The following is a 20,135-nucleotide window of genomic DNA, read 5'->3' on the forward strand; positions in this document are numbered from 1 at the left end:
AGTGGAGTTTGCCTGGGAGAATAAGGGTGAGGTGCGGGGGTGAAGGGGGGGATGCGCTTGCGTGTACACACACGCACCCTCATACCCTCGTACCCTCATGCTTTTAGCTGCAAGAACCCTGATTAAACTGACTTCAACCAGAAAAGAAGGTTTATTGACACATGTAACTGAAAAGTTCAGGGTCAGCTAGTATTTTGGTTTGCTAGAGCTGCCGTTATGCAAAACATCAGAAATGGATTGGCTTTTTTTTTTTTTTTTTAATCTTCATTTTATTGAGATATATTCACATACCACGCAGTCATACAAAACAAATCGTGCATTCGATTGTTCACAGTACCATTACATAGTTGTACATTCATCACCTAAATCAATCCTTGACACCTTCATTAGCACACACACAAAAATAACAACAACAATAATTAAAGTGAAAAAGAGCAATTGAAGTAAAAAAGAACACTGGGTACCTTTGTCTGTTTGTTTCCTTCTCCTATTTTTCTACTCATCCATCCATAAACTACACAAAATGGAGTGTGGTCCTTATGGCTTTCGCAATCCCATTGTCACCCCTCATAAGCTACATTTTTATACAATTGTCTTTGAGATTCATGGGTTCTGGGTTGTAGTTTGATAGTTTCAGGTATCCACCACCAGCTACCCCAATTCTTTAGAACCTGAAAAGGGTTGTCTAAAGTGTGCGTAAGGGTACCCACCAGAGTGACCTCTCGGCTCCTTTTGGAATCTCTCTGCCACTGAAGCTTATTTCATTTCCTTTCACATCCCCCTTTTGGTCAAGAAGATGTTCTCCGTCCCACGATGCCAGGTCTGCATTCCTCCCCGGGAGTCATATTCCACGTTGCCGGGGAGATTCACTCCCCTGGGTGTCTGATCCCACGTAGCGGGGAGGGCAGTGATTTCACCTTTCAAGTTGGCTTAGCTAGAGAGAGAGGGCCACATCTGAGCAACAAAGAGGCATTCGGGAGGAGGCTCTTAGGCACAATTATAGGGAGGCCTAGCGTCTCCTTTGCAGCAACCGTCTTCCCAAGGGTAAAACCTATGGTAGAGGGCTCAACCCATCAAACCACCAGTCCCCTATGTCTGTGGTCATGTTAGCAACCACTGAGGTGGGGTAGGCCAATAACCCTGCATTCTCCACAGGCTCCTCAAGGAGGCACTACATATTTTTTTCCTTGTTTTTCTTTTTTAAATCAACTGTATGAAAAAAAAAATTAAAAAAAAAACAAACAAACATACAATAAAAAAACATTTCAAAGAGACCATAACAAGGGGGTAAGAAAGAGACAACTAACCTAAGATAACTGCTTAACTTCCAACCTGTTCCTACTGTACCCCAAGAAAGTTACCTAATGTAGCAACATTTCTGTGAACTTGTTCCTACTATATCCATCAGAAATTAACAGACCATAGTCATTCCTGGGCATCCCCAGAACACTAAATAGCTTATCTGTTCTTCTTGGATTATTGTTCCCCCTTCCTTAATTGCTCTCTATTGCTAGTTCCCCTACATTCTACATTATAAACCATTTGTTTTACATTTTTCAAAGTTCACATTAGTGGTAGCATATAATATTTCTCTTTTTGTGCCTGGCTTATTTCGCTCAGCATTATGTCTTCAAGGTTCATCCATGTTGTCATATGTTTCACGAGATCGTTGCTTCTTACTGCCGTGTAGTATTCCATCGTGTGTATATGCCACATTTTCTTTATCCACTCATCTGTTGAAGGACATTTGGGTTGTTTCCATCTCTTGGCAATTGTGAATAATGCTGCTGTGAACATTGGCGTGCAGATATCTGTTCGTGTCACTGCTTTCCGATCTTCCGGGTATATACCGAGAAGTGCAATCGCTGGATCGAAGGGTAACTCTATATCTAGTTTTCTAAGGAACTGCCAGACTGACTTCCAGAGTGGCTGAACCATTATACAGTCCCACCAACAATGAATGAGAGTTCCAATTTCCCCACATCCCCTCCAGCATTTGTAGTTTCCTGTTTGTTTAATGGCAGCCATTCTAACCGGTGTTAGATGGTATCTCATTGTGGTCTTAATTTGCATCTCTCTAATAGCTAGTGAAGCTGAACAATTTTTCATGTGTTTCTTGGCCATTTGTATTTCCTCTTCAGAGAACTGTCTTTTCATATCTTTTGCCCATTTTATAATTGGGCTGTCTGTACTATTGTCATTGAGTTGTAGGATTTCTTTATATATGCAAGATATCAGTCTTTTGTCAGATACATGGTTTCCAAAAATTTTTTCCCATTGAGTTGGCTGCGTCTTTACCTTTTTGAGAATTCCTTTGAGGTGCAGAAACTTCTAAGCTTGAGGAGTTCCCATTTATCTATTTTTTCTTTTGTTGCTTGTGCCTTGGGTGTAAAGTCTAGGAAGTGGCCACCTAATACAAGGTCTTGAAGATGTTTTCCTACATTATCTTCTAGGAGTTTTATGGTACTTTCTTTTATATTGAGATCTTTCGTCCATTTTGAGTTAATTTTTGTGTAGGGTGTGAGGTAGGGGTCCTCTTTCATTCTTTTGGATATGGATATCCAACTCTCCCAGCCCCATTTGTTGAAAAGACCATTATGACTCAGTTCAGTGACTTTGGGGGCCTTATCAAAGATCAGTCGGCCATAGATCTGAGGGTTTATCTCTGAATTCTCAATTCGATTCCATTGATCTATATGTCTATCTTTGTGCCAGTACCATGCTGTTTTGACAACTGTGGCTTTATAATAAGCTTCAAAGTCAGGGAGTGTAAGTCCTCCCACTTCGTTTTTCTTTTTTAGAGTGTCTTTAGCAATTCGAGGCATCTTCCTTTCCAAATAAATTTGATAACTAGCTTTTCCAAGTCTGCAAAGTAGGTTGATGGAATTTTGATTGGGATTGCATTGAATCTGTAGATGAGTTTGGGTAGAATTGACATCTTAATGACATTTAGCCTTCCTGTCCATGAACATGGAATATTTTTCCATCTTTTAAGGTCCCCTTCTATTTCTTTTAGTAGAGTTATGTAGTTTTCTTTCTATAGGTCTTTTACATCTTTGGTTAAGTTTATTCCTAGGTACTTGATTTTTTTAGTTACTATTGAAAGTGGTATCTTTTTCTTGAGTGTCTCTTCAGTTTGTTCATTTCTAGCATATAGAAACATTACTGACTTATGTGCATTAATCTTGTATCCCGCTACTTTGCTAAATTTGTTTATTAGCTCTAGTAGCTGTATCGTCGATTTCTCAGGGTTTTCTAGATATAAGATCATATCGTCTGCAAACAATGACAGTTTTACTTCTTCTTTTCCAATTTGGATGCCTTTTATTTCTTTGTCTTGCCGGATTGCCCTGGCTAGCACTTCCAGCACAATGTTGAATAACAGTGGTGACAGTGGGCATCCTTGTCTTGTTCCTGATCTTAGAGGGAAGGCTTTCAGTCTCTCACCATTGAGTACTATGCTGGCTGTGGGTTTTTCATATATGCTGTTTATCATATTGAGGAAGTTTCCTTCAATTCCTACCTTTTGAAGTGTTTTTATCAAAAATGGATGTTGGATTTTGTCAAATGCTTTTTCAGCATCTATTGAGATGATCATTTGATTTTTCCCTTTTGAATTTTTAATGTATTGTAATACATTGATTTTCTTATGTTGAACCATCCTTGCATGCCTGGAATGAACCCCACTTGGTCATGGTGTATGATTTTTTTAATGTGTCTTGGGTTCGATTTGCAAGTATTTTGTTGAGGATTTTTGCATCTATATTCATTAGGGAGATTGGCCGGTAGTTTTCCTTTTTTGTAGCATCTTTGCCTAGTTTTGCAATTAGATTGATATTAGCTTCATAAAATGAGTTAGGTAGTGTTCCATTTTCTTCAATGTTTTGAAAGAGTTTGAGTAAGATTGGTGTCAGTTCTTTCTGGAAAGTTTGGTAGAATTCCCCTGTGAAGCCATCTGGCCCTGGGCATTTATTTGTGGGAAGATTTTTGATGACTGATTGGATCTCTTTGCTTGTGATGGGTTGGTTGAGGTCTTCTATTTCTTCTCTGGTCAGTCTAGGTTGTTCATATGTTTCCAGGAAATTGTCCCTTTCCTCTACATTATCCAGTTTGTTGCCATACAGTTGTTCATAGTATCCTCTTATAATTTTTTTAATTTCTTCAGGATCTGCAGTTATGTCACCTTTTTCATTCATTATTTTGTTTATATGGGTCTTCTCTCTTTTTGATTTTGTCAGTCTAGCTAGGGGCTTGTCAATCTTGTTGATCTTCTCAAAGAACCAACTTTTGGTGATATTTATCCTCTCTATTGTTTTTTTGTTCTCTATGTCATTTATTTCTGCTTTAATCCTTGTTATTTCTTTTCTTCTACTTGGTTTAGGATTGGTTTGCTGTTCATTTTCTAGCTTCTTCAGTTGATCCATTAGTTCTTTGATTTTGGCTCTTTCTTCCTTTTTAATATATGCGTTTAGTGCTATAAATTTCCCCCTCAGCACTGCTTTTGCTGCATCCCATAGGTTTTGGTATGTTGTGTTCTCATTTTCATTCGTCTCTGTATATTTAGCAATTTCTCTTGCTATTTCTTCTTTAACCCACTGATTGTTTAGGAGTGTGTTGTTTAACCTCCAGGTATTTGTGAATTTTCTAAGTCTCTGATAGTTATTGACTTCTAATTGTATTCCAGTGTGGTCAGAGAATGTGCTTTGAATAATTTCAATCTTTTTAAATTTATTGAGGCTTGTTTTATGTCCCAGCATATGATCTATTCTGGAGAAAGTTCCATGAGCACTAGAAAAGTATGTGTATCCTGGTGATTTGGGATGTAATGTCCTGTATATGTCTGTTAAATCTAATTCATTTATCAGATTGTTTAGGTTTTCAATTTCCTTATTGGTCTTCTGTCTGGTTGATCTATCTATAGGAGAGAGTGATGTGTTGAAGTCTCCCACAATTATTGTGGAAACATCAATTGCTTCCTTTAGTTTTGCCAGTGTTTCTCTCATGTATTTTGTAGCACCTTGATTGGGTGCATAAACATTTATGATTGTTATTTCTTCTTGTTGAATTGCCCCCTTTATTAGGATGTAGTGGCCTTCTTTGTCTCTCAAAACGTCGCTGCATTTAAAGTCTATTTTATCTGAGATTAATATTGCTACACCTGCTTTCTTTTGGCTGTAGCTTGCATGAAATATTTTTTTCCATCCTTTCACTTTCAATTTCTTTGTGTCCCTGTGTCTAAGATGAATCTCTTGTATGCAACACATTGATGGTTCATTTTTTTTGATCCATTCTGCGAATCTATATCTTTTAATTGGGGAGTTTAATCCATTTATATTCAACGTTATAACCGTGAAGGCATTTCTTGAATCAGCCATCTTATCCTTTGGTTTATGTTTGTCATATTTTCCCCCTCTCTCTATTAATATCCTTTATTGTACCCATACCAAATCTCTTTAGTACTGAACCTTTCTCCAAGTCTCTCTGTCCTTTCTTTGTTTCTCTGTCTGTAGGGCTCCCTTGAGTATCTCCAGTAGGGCAGGTCTCTTGTTAGCAAATTCTCTCAGCATTTGTTTGTCTGTGAAAAATTTAAGCTCTCCCTCAAATTTGAAGGAGAGCTTTGCTGGATAAAGTATTCTTGGTTGGAAATTTTTCTCACTCAGAATTTTAAGTACATCGTGCCACTGCCTTCTTGCCTCCATGGTGGCTGCTGAGTAGTCACTACTTAGTCTTATGCTGTTTCCTTTGTATGTGGTGAATTGCTTTTCTCTTGCTGCTTTCAGAACTTGCTCCTTCTCTTCCGTGTTTGACAGTGTGATCAGAATATATCTCGGAGTGGGTTTATTTGAATTTATTCTATTTGGAGTTCGCTGAGCATTTATGATTTCTGTATTTATGTTGTTTAGAAGATTTGGGAAGTTTTCCCCAACAATTTCTTTGAATACTCTTCCTAGACCTTTACCCTTTTCTTCCCCTTCTGGAACACCAATGAGTCTTATATTCGGACGTTTTATATTATCTATCATATCCCTGAGGTCCATTTCGATTTTTTCAATTTTTTTCCCCATTCTTTCTTTTATGCTTTCATTTTCCATTCTGTCATCTTCCAGGTCACTGATTCGTTGTTCAACTTCCTCTAGTCTTGTACTATGAGTGTCCAGAATCTTTTTAATTTGGTCAGCAGTTTCTTTAATTTCCATAAGATCATCTATTTTTTTATTTAGTCTTGCAATGTCTTCTTTATGCTCTTCTAGGGTCTTCTTGATATCCTTTGTATCCCGTACTATGGTCTCATTGTTCATCTTTAGTTCTTTGAGTAGCTGCTCTAGGTGCTGTGTCTCTTCTGGTATTTTGATTTGGGTGCTTGGGCTTGGGTTATCCATATCGTCTGGTTTTTTCATATGCTTTATAATTTTCTGTTGTTTTTGGCCTCTTGGCATTTGCTGAACTTGATAGGGTTCTTTTAGGATTTGTAGACCAATTGAAGTCCTTATCTCTAATTTATCAGATCTACAGCTTCGTGGAGTATACTTTCTCTAACTAACCAGCAGGTGGCGTCCACAAGCCACCTGTTCTCCACAAGCCAGTTCTCCCCTGCTTAGCTTTTGTGGTGAGTGGGGGAGTGAGCCTTGTGGGGTCCAATTGGTGTACCAAGCTTGCATGTGTAGTTGGTGTTGCCCGCTCTGTATATGGGGTGTGTTTCTGGGCAGTCAGGGAGATTGGGGTGGCTCTAACAATCAAATCTCCCTGGTGATCCTAGAGGTTTAAAGCTGCTGCAATAGTCTAATCCTTCAGTTCAGTCCTGCCACAGTTTGTCTCTGCCACTGACACACAAGTCCTTGGTAGTGGCGTATGGCTCCTGAGACTTGCAAGTGGGCCCCTCTTCCAGGCTGTGCACCCCCTGGTCCTCTGTTGAGGGGTGACTGTGCTATGTCAAGGTGAGTGCCGTCCCCCCAGGGTAGTTCTGGGCTGCCGGGCTGTGTAGGCAGGCTCCCAGTCTGCTGAAATGATGGCTGAATGGGGCTTTGTTAATTCACACTGCTCCACCTTCCCAACTCTGGGACAATCAGCTGAGGTTGCAGGGAAGGCTAATGTCCACGCCCAGTTTTGTGGTGTGTGCCTGTTATTTGAAGCGCTTCCGTCACACTGGGTTGTCTGGGGCAGCTCTGGGCTATGGGGCTGGCGATGGGCAGAAGTGTTTCCTGTCCACCAGGATGGTGGCTGTGAGCGGACACCCCCCTTTTCTTGGGAAGTTGTAGTGTTTAGTGAATTTTCTCAGCCACTGGATTATTGCCTTTTGTCTCAGAGCTCTCTTAGTTCTGCTCTTGTCTTGACCTGCCCAAATTGTAGGTCTTTGAAGCTTTCTGTATTGGGCTTCTTAGAGAAATTGTTTTAGAAAAAGAAAAAAGGATTAAAAAAAAAAAAAAAAAAAGGGCCCTCCTCAGAGATCTAATGGGTTATTGAAATGCTAAGAGACAAAGCAATTAGGGCCATTAAGGAAAGGTCCACAGGGCAGAGAGATCAGCTTTTCTTCGGGATTTGCATATGAGCCTCCGGGCCTGAGCTCTGCCCTTCCCCTTTCTATGTTCACAGAACTCCAAAAATCCTCCGCTTTTATTTTGGAGTTTTTCGTGTTGTTTTTTTCTATGCCTGTCTCCTCTTTGCTGGGCTGGCTGCTCTCAGATTCTCCAGTGTCTAGTCTCAGTCTGTCTATGGTTGGAGTTTGGATCAGTAGAATGAGTTTCCGATAAGGGCTGCCACTGCAGTTCTCCCTTCTCCTTCCCGGGGCTGACAGCCCCTCCTCCCATGGGACTGAGCCTGGCAGGAAGGGGTGCGGGTCCCCTGGGCACAAAAACTTACAGATTTCGCTGATCTCAGCAGTTCCACGTTTTCATGAGTGTTGTATGAAGTATGCCCAAAGTCAGATTGCTCTGTGGTGTCCAGTCCACGCAGTTCCTGGCTTTCTACCTACTTTCCTGGAGGAGTAACTAAAACATGCAGCTCACCAGTCCGCCATCTTGCCCCGCCTCTCGGATTGGCTTTTATAAAGGGGATTTATTAGGTTGCAAATTTACAATTTCTAAGGCCATCAAAGTGTCCAGACTAAAGCTTCAATAAGAGGATACCATCACTGAAGAAAGGCCAGTGGTGTCCGGAACACCTCTGTAAGCAGGGAAGGCACTTGGTTGGCATCTGCTGGTCCTTTGCTCCCGGGTTGTGTTTCAAAATGGCTTTCTCCAAACTGTTTCTGGGCTTGTGTCTCTCTTGTCTTCTCTCTCTCAACCTCTGTGCATCCTTGCTTGTTCTCCTAGGCTGTGTCTCTCTAAGTATCTGGGGCTCTCTTAGCTTCTCTGGGACAAACCTGGCTTCATCTTCATCTGTTAGGTTAGCATTTCCAAATGTTCTTCTGTCTGCATCTCCAAGCGTCAGTATCTGTGTCGGCTCTTGAGCTCTCTTAAGTACTCCAGTGAATTAATCAAGACCCACCTTGAACGAGCAGGGTCCACACTTCCATGGAAATAATTTAATCAAAGGCCTCACCCACAGTTGGGTGAGTCACATCTCCATGGAAACACTCAATCAAAAGGCTACACCCAGTAAGATTGGGTTAAAAGATCATGGCTCTTCTGGGGTCTATAACAGTTTCAAACCAGCACAGCTAGCTTCAAGGATGGCTGGAGCCAGGGGCTCAATATCATCTACGATACAGGTATCCCTTGCTATTAGAACTTGGGTACCCAAGTTCTCATTATCTAAACTCTGGATCCAGAGAAGTTGAGATCTGATTTTCAAATGAATCCCTCACTTTCTGAACTCTTGCCAGTTGCTATCCAAAACTTGGGAACCAAACAGTTTGAGATAACATGGTATCTGAGGCTCAGTATAGAAGGTTTAGGAAGCCACTGGGTTTGGATGGATAGCAGGGGATGCTCACCTGGCTTTCCCCAGCCCTGGGCTTGGTGTTTTTCTGTGTTGGTTTTCATCTTAACACTGGAACCTGTGGCGAGATGGCTCCCAGCAGCTCCAGGCTTTCATCTAGCAGCTCAGGCACCCCTCAGGAAAAAGGGATGCCCCTCTCAAATAGTGCCAGGAGAAGTCCCAGGGCTGCTGTCTCAGGCCATGATGGGGAGGTGGGGAGCTGAAGGGGTCAGCCCCACTTAAACCACACCGAGTGAGATTGGGGAAGGCCGTTTCTGAGAGGAAAACCAGGGTCCTGGTACTGGAGGGGAGTGGACACAGGCCTTTCTCTCTGCTCTCTGTCTGAATGGTGGGGGGAAGGTGAAGGTGAGCCTGCCGCCATTCCACAGACCTTCCCCTCTGCGCGCCACCCTTGGGGCCGGCACGTCCTCAGGGCAGGAGCCAGGTGGCAGCGATGGCTGCACCCCTGAGCACTCGCTGGGTGCTGAGCACCCTGGTACACACCCTTCTGCCATTTTGGTGAGTCCTTGCCAGTCTGGGCTGCTGCCGCCCTATCCCAGAACTGGGATTCACGCCCGGGTAGTCTGGCCCCCAAACTGGAGTTTTTAATTCCATCTGAGAAGCCGATATCATCTGGGCCCGAGAAGACTGCTGTAGGTTAGAACGAGCCTTGGCCAGGGCTGGGAAGAACTGGGCCCCCTTCCCAGCTCTGCTCCAGCCGGCGGGGTGACCATGGCCAGCCGTTCCCTGTGGTTCTCAAGTATTCATCATGGCTGACGGGCATTGTTTTCCTATGAGGGGCTGGCCTGGCATGAGGAGGGGGTTCAGTAAAAACCAGTTGAAGACATGAGCCCCTGGAGCTGGGCTGTTGGGCGGGTTTCTTGGCAGGGGCTGGCAGAGGCGGCCTCCATATTGGTGCCCAGTGCTTGGCAGTCCTGGCTGCTGGGTTTCCCCCGGCCTTGCCTGCATCTGCTGGACTTGGTTTCACAAGTATCTTCCCCTATTCAGGGACTCTGGGGCTGGAAGGAGTTCTGGAGGCTTTGGAGCCCAGCCCCCACCAGATGCTTGACCCCCTTTCTCCCAGGTGCCCGAGGAAAGGGCATCAGGCCCCACTGTTTAACACCTCAGCAAGGGACTCTACCTCTCACAGACCCCTTGGAGTCAGGCAAACACACAGAGGTCTTTAGGGTCCCGGGGAGGAAGTGGGTGAACAGAACGAGTGAGGACTGTCCCACACAACGCTGGCTGCCAGGTGGAGCCCGGTCACTACTGAAGGGCCCAAGAAGAGGGGCTGGCCCGCGGCCCGGTAGATGGGCGTGGGCTGTGTATTGTCGTCAGGGCAGGCCCAGCGAGAACCTGACAGGTGAGGGAGGCCCGTGTTGGGCAGCAAATGCTGAGCCCTGGGAGGGACCAAAAGGCCCGGGTCTCTGGAGCCGAGTGAGCATGGGGCGTGGGGAGGGCTAAAGTGGGTAGGGGCTGAGTGAGAGGGGCCGCAGGAGTCTGGGTTGTTAGTGTAAACAAGATGGGGCCTCTGGAGGGTTTGTGGGGAGGGGTTGTGCAACATGATCTGATTGAGTTTTCACGCTCCCCCGAGCTGCTGTGGAACGGACTGGGGTGAGTCGACAAGCAGGCTCTTAGAGACGGTCGTGGCTGTCCAGCAGGAGAGGTGGTGGCCAGGGCTGCGGGGTCGGGTCCAGGTGGTCAGTCTGGTGGCCGGGCCCCGAGCCCCCAGCCCAGCTCTGCACTCCCCGGGCCCTGTCAGCCGCCTTCCTGTGCTGTCCACGGGGCCCCAGGCCTCTCCTCCCCTCTTGCTGGTTTTGTGCCACCGTGGGAAGTCAGGTGACACATGTGGCAGGCAGGATGTGCCCTGAGCCCTGAGCCCTGAGCCCCAGGTTTGGTATCAGCTCTGTCCCTGAGCCGGGGCCTGACCTCGTGGTAGTCATTTCACCTCTCTGAGTTTCAGTGAGTCTTCATCTGCCATATGGGTTAGTGCCGCCATTTAGGGGCACGGTGTGGGGGGAGAACACGGAGGAGAAAGGACGGGAGGGTATATAGATGGCAGGGCTTAGGGTGGTGCTGTGGTCTTGGGGTCTCTGCTGGACTGGGTGCTGCTGTCATCCCAGCTGGACTCCTGGGCAGAGGCCCCTACCACAAAGCGCTTGCGTCTCACCAGCTTTGCCCTCTTGTGCAGGAACCAGACCCAGACTTGGAGGTGGTATTGGAAAAGAAAGGCAACATGGATGAGGTGCACATAGACCAGGTACCGCACGGCCCTGCACTCGCCCTCCCGTCGCTCTTGCTGTCCCACAGAGGTACACACACCTCCTGCCAGGTCTCAGCGGGGCCAGGGACTGCAGAGACGTCGTGCCCTCCCCCACCTTCTATCAGGGCCTTGGCAGAGGGTCCCAGCCAAGGGTATCTTCCTGGGATACCCTGCAGGGGCGGCGTGCTCCCGAGACCCTGCAGTCAGGGCCTGGGACACCTGTTGCTACCTCATGGGTGGAGAAGTTGATCAATTTAGATCAGCTTCTGGCTGGCATGTCCTTTGTGGGAACTGGACTTTCTGGAACTGGGGTGTTTCTGAGCTCCCAGATCCCAGGCCTGGCAGGGCAGAGTGGTGACTGGGGGCTTCAGAGTTGGACCATGTACTAACCAGGAGACCTTTGGCAAAGTCGCCAACCTCACTGACCCTCAGTTTCCTTCCACAGCCTAGCGGGGTTCCCCTGGAGGGCTGTACCAGCATTCTCTGCTACCGTGACTCTTGTTTTATATAGTTTCAAACTATGTGGATGGTCAGCTCGTTTCTCAGCTTGCAGCAGATTGGAAGAGCCACAAACAGGGGCAGCCAAAGTGACACCTGAACCCCTGGGAGGCAGATAAGGCCCTGGAAGGATTTATATTAAATAGGAGGGTCACTGTGGCTCTAACAGTGACCTTGAGCCATACTGGGAACCATTTATAAGTCATCCCTACCTGGTGCCAGATGCTCTACTAGGTCTTTTAAGGAGATATCATTTGTATGTCTCACATTTCCCCTCCAGGATAGTATTTCTGTTTGCAGACAAATAGACCAAATTACAGGCAGGTTAAGTGACTTCCCCAAGGTCACACAGCTAGTTAATGGCAGGGCTGGGATTCCAACTGTTTTCTGCCTGACTCTGTAGTCCATAGTCCATGTTCTTTCTACAACATGATGTTGTCATCAGAAAGCTTAAGTACAAGAAGGCATGTACTTGGGCAGTGCATTTGGGGAACATTTCCACCCCAAATGGTTACTACAAACAAACAAAAGTTGCGATGCCAAAGGTGGGTAAGCTTCAAGTTCTAGGAAATTTTTTGAGCCGCAGGGTAAATGAGACCTGCCTGTTTTAGTCCAAGGGACTGCAGCCTTTGAGATGCTCAAAGATGCTTTTGACAAATGTTTCACTCACTGTTTGCAGTAGAAGAAAGCTGGGGTTCTCCTTCCTACCCCCCTGCGTCCCCCCAGCCCCTTCTTGGCCCAGGGTTTCAAGCTCTAAAGAGAACATCTGCGTCTTTTTTCTCTTTTCTTCCTTACCCCTTGTTCAGATGAGGCGGAAGGCCTTGCAAGAAGAGATTGACCGTGAGTCGGGCAAAACAGAAGCTTCTGAAACGAGGACATGGACAGTAAGTTGAACGCTGGGGCCTTTCAAGGTGGCGTGCTTGGCGTCCTGGTCCCTCCTTGCATTGAAGCCTGCCTGCAGATGAAGATGTGGGAGAACCAGCTGGTCCGGGCCCCAGAGGTGGGCCAGCCAGCCAGCTGGCTCCCTTGGCAGCAGAGCTTGTCCGGAGTGAATTCCCTTCCTTCAGCAAGGGGCACCTGCCCTCCTCCCTGCTGGAGAGGCTGCCCAGCAAGAACCTTTATCTCCGGCTCTGGATGGGTGGGGCATCCTATAGTGTAAGTCGCTGAAAGCAGGTTACAGGGAGCTCTTGCCAGCACTGCCCGGTGCGCTCGGAAGGCTGGTGGATACAGGGGTAGGAGGGGATGTGGGGGGTGGGGGGCAGGCCTCTCTGAGGCCTAGCCTCAAGCTCTAGTTTGGGCGATTTCCAAACCAGGCCTGACAGGCAGGCAGGAGGAAGTCCCATGTGTGGACCTCAGAGACTGGCTGCTCAGCAGCCCAGCTTGCTCCTGCTGGGCCGTGGTCCTGGAACGTTGCCCTGAGTCTCTGGCCCCCTCAGATGTTCAGCTGAGTCCCTTCATCCTGTCCCCAGGCTCCTGCTGTGTTCTGGGCACACAGGTGCAGAGGTGAATGAGGCCCCCTTTCTCTTGGGGCTCAGTTGGGGATAGGGGATACAGTGGGGAAACAGATAATTAGCAAGGAAAGAAGGTAGATTCACTCTGTGGTGGTGCTACATTAGATGGGGTGGGGGCAGTGATGGCCACTAAGAAGGTCTCCTGGGACAGCGACCTGCGGGGCGAGGAGGTGCAGCCCTGGGGAAACCAGGGGAAGTGAGAGACTTCCCGTTGGGGACTGGCAGGTGCAAAGCTCAAGGTGGGGAGAGGCTTGTAGTGATCCCAGAAGGTGGCTGGTGAGGGCCGAGCTGTGGGTGGGCCAGGCCTCAGCTGGCTGTGCATTTGTTCCAAGTGCAGTGGGTGCCACTTCAGGCGGGCATCTGCACGAGAAATAAGAGACCTGTTAAAGGATGCTGTCAGCCTGCAGGCAAGTGGCCTACGATGTTGGCACTGGCCACAAGGAGAAGAGAACGGCTTCATGATTTGTTCTGGAGTCTCAGCCAACAGGACTTGTCAATAGCTTCGATTTGGGGAGAGTGAAAAGGAAGACCTCAGGGATGGCAGGGCTCGCCTTCATGGCTTGTTTTAAGTCTTCGGAGTATACAAAAGAGCACTTGATTTGGATCAAAAGATTTGGGATCAGGTCCTGGCTCTGTCACTTTCTAGTTGTGAGTCTCTCGGCAAGTAACCCTGAGCCTCAGTTTACACAACTATAAATGGGACTCATGCCCAGGCCCATTGAGGAGTGGATGGGGTGGTCTTGCTGTGTGTTGTGTGTTCCCTGCATGTGTCCCTCCCCCACCTTGAGCTGAGCAGAGCTGATAGGGCACCCTATTTGAGTGGGGTAAGCCAAGGCCAAGGATTAAAGCAGAAAGGCAGCCTGGCAAGTAAAGGTGGGCTCTGGTGTTGGCCAGACCTGAGTTGGAATTCAGCGATGTTACTCATTAGGTTTGTGCCCACCAGGGAATACCTTGATTCCTCTGAGAGCTCTTATTGGGATTAAATAAGACAGTCCACTAACTAGGGCTAAGTAAGGTTTCCCATTAGCCCCCAGGCCTGGTACAGAGCAAGCATTTCCACCAGCCACGCTGGCGGTGGGGACAGGGCTTTGGAATCCAGGAAAGTAACGCCCTTTCTTCTCCTAACACAGGGAACCCAGTTTGGCCAGTGGGATACTGCTGGTTTCGAAAATGAGCAACAGAAACTGAAATTTCTCAAACTCATGGGTGGATTTAAAAATCTGTCCCCTTCGTTCAGCTGCCCCCCGAGCAGGATGGGGAGGCCCAACATGGCCCTCAGCAAGCAGGCAGCGGACACCCTGCAGCAGAACCTGCAGCAAGATTATGACCGGGCCATGAGCTGGAAGTACAACCGCGGCAGTGGCCTCGGCTTCTCCACTGCTCCCACCAAAATCTTTTATATTGACAGGAATGCTTCCAGGTCCATCAAGTATGAAGATTAAACTCCAATGTCTTGTTTAGAAAACCTGCCAAAATGGCTTTTCTTTTTCGTTTATGCAGATGAAAGCCATGTGCCAGTTGTCTCAAATCAAACTACTGTGAAGATGCAGAAAACTCACTTGATGTACTTGGTGGAAATGGGTTGGGGGCAGCTCATGTTTCAGGATCCAAGAGAACATCTCAGTGGGTAAAACCTACTGTTTTCTGCACTAAACATTCCATCCCTGTTTGAAGACATCAGGCTGTGTAAATAATAGTAGCTAACACTTACTGAATGTTTAGTATGTTCAGGCACTGCTAAGTGTTTTCCTCCCATTATTGTATTTAATGGTCATAATTCTATGAAACAGGTGCTATTCTTACTCCCATCTTATAGATGAGGAGACTGATGTTCAAGGAGGAAGTAATAAAATTGCCTAGGCTCACCCACAGGCCCTAAGTCACTGTCCAGTACTGTGACATCCCCTCTAGGGAGTTTTATCCAGATACTTGGAATGAAAATATCTTTTGGTTTAAGAAATTGAAGCTTTATTACATGTCCAAATCTCAGGAAGTGGGATGAATGATTAAAAGGGAGTGGGACGTTCCCTTCCCTCTCCCCTGCATTGGGATAGCTGTCGCTTGTGAAATGTCACCAAGCAGATGTGGCCAAGCTTCCTGTGCTGCTGGAAAGTGCTTTGGACCAGTCTTGCCTTTTCCAGCTGCTTGCCTTAGATCCGAAGTGCTGGGCTCAGACTTAATATTTTTTTTTGCCTTAAGGGGATGCTGAGCAAAGCATTTTGGAGAGAAATGAACCACTGGCAGATTCCCAGGTGCATGTTTTATTTGGTCCTTTGTGATCACCATGAAGCACAGATGACTTCTGTGGTGGAGGAAGGTAAGAAGTCACAGGTGCTGGGCGATGACACAGGAAGTTGCCTCATTAGCTGTGGGGACAAGTCCCATCGCTCCCAAGAGTGGACTCTGCCACAGGCCTTGCAGAGTTCCAAGTATAATGACCCAAATGACACATGACCACCTTCTTTCTGTCCACCTAGCATCCATTCTGTGTCCCCAAACACAGGTTCTTGGGTCAGTTTTGCATCAGCTGGTGTGAACACCCCTACAGACATCTCCGCTTTGGGCTAAGCAGTCAGGAAATTCAGTCTCACGGGACAGAAGTCCTTAGGCAGGGCACTGACTGAGCAGCTCGCCAAGGAAACATTCCCTCCCTCCCTGCTCCATCATCCTCAGTGTTGGCATCATGACGCCGCTGGAAGTGCAGCTGTAGCATCTGCAGGCAGCATGTCAAGACCAGAACATTCCAAGAGAAGAAAAACCTGATCAAGTGGTCCAGAAAAGCCATTTATTCTTGGCCCTAAACTACTGAGTAAAAAGATGGGTTTATTTAAATTTATTTTAAAAATTATTTTTAGCTTTTTTCTGAGGTTAACTATGTTCATTGTGATCCTGTGATTTGCACACAAGCGATAAAATGATGCAATCTCTCTGTCCAGTGCATATCTTCCAAAAGTTTGGGAGATTTTAATCCACAGCTTGGAGGCATCTGCATGGGGAATGGGTGATAGGCCGTGGATCACCAATATTAATGCTCTTACTCAAAAACTTGGGGGTGGAGGGGAACTTTTGCTTAAATGGGTTGAGCTTGCAAAAAAAAGGTTATTGGTTTTTTTTTTTTAAGGAGGAAAAATAAATAAATAAAATGTTAGTGGAAGCTTGCTAACAGTAATACAAGGTTCTGATTTTACCAAACTGACAATAGAAAAGTAGACAAAGTCACATGATGTTTAGAATTTATGGCTGAAAAGCAAACTGGTCTGCTATGTTTAGACATGTTCTCTTTCTTCTGGATGAAGAGAGTCAGAAATAATTAAATGAACAGTCATGAGCATAAAAGACTCCTTTGGGACATTTATTCTGCTACAGTAGACTTTCCCTGGAGGCCACAGTGAATCTCAAATGCCACCTTGCTTTCAACTCGATCCACCAACGTATTCTTAAGTCCAGTGAAGAGCTGCTTGTGATAGAAAAAGGAGTAAATCACCTTTTATAAGAATTTAGGCCTTCAAATTAGGAAGAGGGAATAGTGGCTCTTTAAAACTGGACTGCTTTTCAAGGTGCTTTTTCCAAAATATGGAGGGGAAAAAAACTTACAGAAAAGACATTACTTGCATTCCTTTGTTTCTCTCTTGCCCATTTGATTCTTCTCTAGGGCTTATTGAGAACCTGAAGGCCACCTGGACATAGCAACCAAGACAGCTTCTCAGGAAATAATGCTCTGACAACCCTCATCCCCCTTCACTGTCAGAATAATCTGGGCAGAAGCTAAAGCATAAACCACTTGGAATACATGTAAAAATAAAAACAAAAAAAAACTCAATTCCAGGAGGAGTCCAGGACAAAGCTAGTCTTCCTGGATCTGGCATCAGGGTCCCCAGCCAGGCCCCGGGAAGGGCCCAGGAGTCAGGTCCTTGTCTGCAGCGGGAGCCTGAGGGCCAGCTCCATCAGATGACTCATGTCTGGCTGCTTGCTTCGCTTCTTGATGTATTCCAGAGTTTTCACCTAGGAGGAAAAAGAAAGAACCATTTCCTTTCTGGTTTGGAATTCTCTACCCCTGGAGCCTAAGGCTGCAACAAATGGTCCATGAGGTTTCCTTCTTACCAGAGAAAAAGTCTTTTTGAAGGATGAGAGGGGAAGAAACCAGCAGTCTTAAACTAAAACTACTTACATTAAAACCTGCCTTCAGAATCAGGTTTGGGTGTGAGCAATAATGACTGATGCTTTTATATGCGTGGATTTTTATTCAGAGAGAATAATAAACTTTTAATGCTATGTTTTCTGGCCCTAGGAAATGGGCCTGGAGACTTTTCTAGAAAGTGAGGCCGGGGCTGTTGGCTGCGCAGCCCCCAATGTTGTGTTGAGGCCAGCTGAGCCTGGCTGGGGCCCCCCAGTGGGCTTGGTGTGCTTGGTCAGGGGCCCTCCAAGCGCCTCACCATGACCCTGGTGTCCGCACAGCCATGCCTCTGTGCCAGGTGCCACAGGCTGACGGAGAGCTGGTTAAGCTTGTTGTTGCGCAGGTCCCCGTGGGCCAAGATGCTGTTAAAGAAGGAAAGACCCAACGAGCTCTGGCGCTTCAGGGCCTGAAATAGAAAAGGGAGGTTACGGTCTCACCCTGCAGCTCAGGATGGGCCCGGGCAGAGACACCACCGACAGTGTCATCACTGCAGTTGGTTGTGCCTGGGCTTGAGTGCCAATTCTGCCATGTATTTGCTGTGGGGCCTTGGGCAAGCTGCCTAACCTCCCTGCGTCCCAGCTTTTTCATCTGAAAATAAGAGTAAAGTGAGAACTACCTCACAGGGATAGAAACTCCGACAGTCAAGCAAGATGATGTCTGTGAAGCTCTGTGCCTTGTACATGGTCATTACTCAAGAAATGGAAGCAGAAGTGAGTGATGCTTTCCTGGACTTGAATGCTCAGTGGGGGAGCAAGGAATGAAATTTACCAAGCAGTGAAAAGCCCTCATGATTTAATTCAAGTAAAATTTACAACTGAAAGGCTAAACAATGTCTTTGAAGACATGCCCCAAACTACTCAAAGTCCCTGCCCTGTGCCTCCTAGTAATAAGAATCAAACCCCAGCCACCACCAGAGCCCAGGTCCAGACTTGACAGGAACTATTCTATGTTCAGATGCCGGAACTGCCCTCTCTTGCTCAATAATCTGACGTGAGAGGTACCTTCCCAAGAAAATAACCAAAACATCAGAGCAGACGAGACCTGAACCCCAGCTTTGAAAGGTGAAGTCAGAAGGGGAAGACAAGGCTCCAAAATGTAACAATAGGCCAGGGAGGGAGGATACAGCCTTCCAAAAGTAAACGAAGGAACCTGGGGAAGCCAAGTTGACAGAGGGCGTCTGCAGTTTAGGGAGCTCAGGGGGCAGTGCAGATCACTTGTCTATGCTGGACCCTGGAAAGCCATATCCCAGGCCCTTGCTGGGTGGTCCTGGCCAGTCCCACCGAAGGCAGTGAGGGGCCTCGCACACCTGCTCCGCCCCCTGGCAGCCAACGGGTCCGGCGCCCTCCCTGTGCACCAGCTGCTTTCACTATGCTTTGCACAGCTCATGCCATCGACTCTTCCCAACTCTATCAGGCAGGTGGGCGGAACTCCAAGCGGTCCCATCCCCTGGTTATTTGGACAAACTTGAATCTGGGAATGGCTGTGAAGGGACTGTACAGACATAATTAAGGCTATGGACCTTCAAATAGGGAGATTATCCTGGATTACCAGAGTGGGCCCAACCTCATCACCTGAGCCCATAAAAGCAGAGAAATTCCTCAGGCTGGAATTGGAGAGAAGTGGAAGAGGGAAGGCACAGGAGAGGAGGCAGAAGGGGAGGGCAGAGAGATGTGAAGCTAGAGAAGGACTTGACTTGCCACTGTTGGCTTTGGGGATGGAGGGGGAGGGCCAGGAGCCAAGGAAGGTGGGTGGCCTCCTGAAGTGGCCAAAGCCAGCAAGGAAATGGGCTTTGGTCCTGGAACCGCAGGGACCTGGATTCTGCCAGCACTGAGCAAGCCTGGAAGCAGATTCTCCCCAGGGCCTCATGGTAGGAGCCCAGCCAGGGGACGCCGTGCCTGGCCCTCGCGACACCTGGAGCAGATAAACCAGCCCAGCCCAGCCCGACTTCAGAACAGCAAGGCCATAAATGGGTGGTGGGGAAAGCTGCGAGATTTGTGGTTATTTTGTTACAGTGCATAGAATACACCTCCATTTTGCAAATGAGGCACCTAGAGCTCAGAAAGGCTAAGTAACTTACACAAGGCCACAGCTAGCAGAAGGCAGATCAGGGATTTGCACTCCAGCAACCTGACTCTAGACCCCCCTGCCTCGTCCCACCCCATTTTATAAGATGCTCCCCTAGAACCCTGGTCCACATTCTGGCCCCACGTAGCTTGCCAGCTGCGACTGTGGTTTTTGTCCAGGGAAGCAGGAACGGTTTGATTTGACTTGGACCAAAACATATTTTTTCCAGCTTTTCTCAACTACTCTAGGTGGATAAAAGCAACCCACCACCCATTTATCCATCTATCCACCCATCATTCCACAAATACCCACGTAGACTCCACTGAGTGCCAGACTCTGCTACCCACCGAGCTGGTTTACTCACCCCTCCTGTGCCCTCTTCCTAAGTCAGAATTTTAAGGCTTTGAAAGAAAACCAGCCAAGGGGCATCTCAAATGCAGGTGGGTGAGGGTGGCTGAGTGACAACTAAAGAGACTTGGGGCCCCCAAGTTGAACCTGCCTTGGCAATGGCTTGGACTGGGTGGCAGTCCCTGAAGGAGCTGAGCCGACCGGGAACGGCCTAACTGTGGAGGCGTGGGGTCGTGCCAGATAGTGCCCTGGCAAGCAGCGTGAGTGCCCGGGCCTGCCTGCTCTGGGTGCAGTTCTTTTATTGGGTGACGCAGCTCTGCACTCATCGGGAAGCTGCCCGGAGATCACTGTCCAGTGGGTC

General features: G+C 47.2%; 2 protein-coding genes across 13 annotated transcripts in view; one reads left to right on the forward strand and one right to left on the reverse strand.

Annotated features, from left to right (window-relative positions):
- The window catches only part of KNOP1 (lysine rich nucleolar protein 1), a 28,601-nt gene that overhangs the window by 5,727 nt on the left and 2,739 nt on the right, over positions 1-20,135 (forward strand). For 4 of the 10 annotated variants that reach the window (XM_037814348.1, XM_037814350.1, XM_037814351.1 and 1 more), the window contains 3 exons: positions 11,108-11,176; positions 12,484-12,561; positions 14,319-16,307. In XM_037814348.1, the coding sequence (XP_037670276.1) occupies positions 11,108-11,176; positions 12,484-12,561; positions 14,319-14,630 (459 nt within the window). In that variant the 3' untranslated portion in view covers positions 14,631-16,307. Of the gene's footprint in view, positions 1-11,107; positions 11,229-12,483; positions 12,562-14,318; positions 16,308-20,135 lie in introns of those variants that run through there. The other 6 variants (XR_005213546.1, XR_005213545.1, XM_037814354.1 and 3 more) reach the window with 6 other exon arrangements.
- VPS35L (VPS35 endosomal protein sorting factor like) overlaps positions 15,434-20,135 on the reverse strand; it is a 131,078-nt gene continuing 126,376 nt past the window's right edge. For all 3 annotated transcript variants that reach the window (XM_037814344.1, XM_037814346.1, XM_037814347.1), the window contains 2 exons: positions 17,622-17,768; positions 15,434-17,190 (listed from right to left, as the gene is read on the reverse strand). In XM_037814344.1, the coding sequence (XP_037670272.1) occupies positions 17,092-17,190; positions 17,622-17,768 (246 nt within the window). In that variant the 3' untranslated portion in view covers positions 15,434-17,091. The remainder of the gene's footprint in view (positions 17,191-17,621; positions 17,769-20,135) is intronic.

The sequence above is a fragment of the Choloepus didactylus genome, chromosome 21, assembly GCF_015220235.1.
Source record: "Choloepus didactylus isolate mChoDid1 chromosome 21, mChoDid1.pri, whole genome shotgun sequence".
Classification (NCBI taxonomy): domain Eukaryota; kingdom Metazoa; phylum Chordata; class Mammalia; order Pilosa; family Megalonychidae; genus Choloepus; species Choloepus didactylus.